We start from the raw sequence: 2679 nt of genomic DNA, 5'->3' as shown, positions 1-2679 counted from the left end.
ATATATTTTTCAAAAAATCCAAGTTCTAGGATCTTCAGATACATTTCAAAAAATGTTTGAAAAATTTATGTTTTAGGGCCTGCAGACATCTTTTAAAATTTGTTTAAAAAGTGCATGTTTCAGGGTCTTCAGATATCTTTCAAAAATTCTTTAAAAATACAAGAATACAGAATTCTTAAAAAATCCACTTTTTAGGAGCTTCTGGTTTTTTTAATATTATTAAAAGGGTCCTTTATAAAGACTCTTTATACCACACGTCTATAAGGACTGCTTTCGCTCGTCTATAAGGACTCCTTTTTCATAGTTTCGTCTATAAAATCTCCCTTCTCTCCCTCCCTCCCTTCGCAGTTCGTCCACAAAGATTTCGTCTTCAGAGTGCCTCCTTAGAGGCCATCTATAATTACTTCCTCTTTAGATAAAGTCTCCCGATTTAGTTTGTCTATTAAGACTGCCTTTAGCCGGTTCTTTGTTCATACAATTACATGATGTTAAGATCCATATCTAGACTAAAAATAAATTAAATTTAAATTTAGGACCACTACAAAGGTTCTTCTCTGCGGCAAATATTTATATACTCATATGGGCAACTTGACCGCCCATCTTATAAACGTCTACAAAGAGCCTCTTCAACTCGTCCAAAAAACTCACTTCAGCTACTTCACACTGAACCTTCAGTTCAGTTCGTCTATTTTAACTCCCTTCGGCGTAAAACCCTTTCCTTTCCCACAAAAAATAACACAGTCTTGCATAATAATTTATTTAAAACTTTTTACATATTTACACATACATACATATGTCAAGGCATATGTACCTTTTTCTTACAATGTACAATTAGCCATATTAAATTGTATGGATTCTTCGACAAAGAAATTAATCAAATCTTCCATTGTGATGCCAACCAATTTGCCATTTACAATGGGCAACATCAATTGAGCATAGATCTGCTCCACTTGAGCTTGTATCTGTTGCACCCACATCTTGGTAAATTCTCCGGCAAATTTATTTATGAAATTATTGCCAGAAATATCCCACAAATTATTCCAATTATTGTAGATGGCATCACCGATGGAGAAATGTAAAACAAAATCGGATATTTCCAAACTATTAGGTTCGACGATCGATGGTGATAGTACCAAATCTCCAACCATGCGGAAATCTTGTACTTTGACATCCAACAAGCCAGAGTCGGCCATTCTCACGGGGTAGCCAGCAACAAAGGCCATGGCGTCCATTTGACTTTCAGCCAACATTTGCACCTGGGGGAAGAAAATATCGAAGGAGGTGCGATTGGTGGTGCTGTTGTAGGCGAAACCAAGGAATTTGAAATTGTTCAAACCGGTTACCATGAAATTGGAGACGTTACCAACAACGCTAAAAGAGAAAAGAAGCAAAAATTACCAAATACATTTAGTAATGGATATTAATGTTCGACGTATTTGATCATAATTAATACATTAGGGGAGGGCTCATGCTGGTCAACTTTGCTTTCCAGTTATCCATACAAACGTACCTATAGTAACCATTTGTTAGATTAAAACTGTAGAAATCCATTGTGAAAGGTGCCAAAACGGGAATATTGAGTGGTGGATAGCCACATGGCATCAAACGTTGGAATGCCATGTAGAACATTTTCAAGGCTGTGCCAAAGTCAATGGTCTCAGCGGGATCAGCAGAATCATCATAATTGATAGCTATAAAAGAATGTGAAATTGTGTTTTGAAAATGAATAAACTTTTATAATTTTCTTAAATAAATCACCAACCTGCTGAACTGACTTGGCTAGCCAAAATTGCCAAAACGAAAATTGTCAAAAATTTAGACCACTTTTTGTTCATGGTTTTCGTTGTTCGCCGACAATGTTCAAACTGAATCCAAGACATTTTTCTTCGAAGTATTTATAAATAATTTCGATATTATATGCATTCTTATCTTGTTGTAATTAGTTATATGTTGTTGTTTTTGTTGCAACTGATCGATTGAATTTTGATGGATAACTTGTGACGGAGCGGGATTTTTTCGGTAGTTTAGATTATTCTGTAGTTATGAGTGACTATACCTACGACATGACCATTAGTCATACAAAAAATTATGGTGTTGTTAGCGGCCTGTTGTCTGTTAACTGGAATATGAATACTTTTTATTGGCCTATTGGCCTATCCTACTTTATGCACCTTAGATGGTTTATTTTTAAAAACTCCTTTTGATAGCACAAGTTTTATCAGGATGGGAAGCAGAAGAAATGGGGGTTATGACAAAAATATTTTATTTGTAGTAGGCCTAAGGGTAAAACAACAGAGAGAATTTCATACTTTCATGTGAGTTCATTAAGCGTCAAGAAAAGAGCAAAAACAAATTTCAGGAGCACAAATACTTTTTTCTAGGCGAACTGACTATATTTTTATCATCAATATCGATTGACTATATTACAGGGTGAGACAAAAAAACTGCAACAAAGTCAAACGCCATAATTTTTAAATTTATTTTTAAGCAAAAAATGTCGGAAATACGATCAAATTGTAGAAAAAGTTTAGATTTGTTCGAATTGGCCACCTTTAGCACGAATTATGGCCTTCAAACGGCCAATAAAACCGTCACACTCTGCCCGAATTTTTCTCTGCGGTATTTTGGCCCATACCTGGCGAAGCGCTTTCTTGAGGTGATCGACACTTTGGTATTTTT

The 2679-nt window shown here is 35.3% G+C and overlaps 1 protein-coding gene across 1 annotated transcript; it reads right to left on the bottom strand.

Annotated features, from left to right (window-relative positions):
* Nucleotides 1-740: 740 nt before the first annotated feature.
* On the bottom strand, nt 741-1879 carry LOC131801147 (uncharacterized). Its single transcript, XM_059119258.1, has 3 exons — nt 1763-1879; nt 1511-1691; nt 741-1371 (listed from the first exon to the last, which is right to left on the bottom strand). Exons 1-3 carry the CDS (start codon nt 1833-1835, stop codon nt 819-821), a joined length of 807 nt encoding a protein of 268 aa, XP_058975241.1. The 5' UTR covers nt 1836-1879; the 3' UTR covers nt 741-818.
* Nucleotides 1880-2679: the final 800 nt, after the last annotated feature.

The sequence above is a fragment of the Musca domestica genome, unplaced genomic scaffold (genome assembly GCF_030504385.1).
Source record: "Musca domestica strain aabys unplaced genomic scaffold, Musca_domestica.polishedcontigs.V.1.1 1, whole genome shotgun sequence".
Lineage (NCBI taxonomy): Eukaryota > Metazoa > Arthropoda > Insecta > Diptera > Muscidae > Musca > Musca domestica.
This window is presented reverse-complemented; position numbering and strand designations above follow the sequence as displayed.

What these genes read in the sequence shown, in the direction of transcription:
- LOC131801147 (XM_059119258.1), bottom strand. Translation starts at nt 1,835, where the DNA reads ATGAACAAAAAGTGGTCTAAATTTTTGACAATTTTCGTTTTGGCAATT. An exon ending in TAGCCAAGTCAGTTCAGCAG is followed by an intron (nt 1,692 to 1,762) that starts GTTGGTGATTTA and finishes ATTCTTTTATAG; the next exon opens with CTATCAATTATGATGATTCT. An exon ending in CTAACAAATGGTTACTATAG is followed by an intron (nt 1,372 to 1,510) that starts GTACGTTTGTAT and finishes TTTCTCTTTTAG; the next exon opens with CGTTGTTGGTAACGTCTCCA.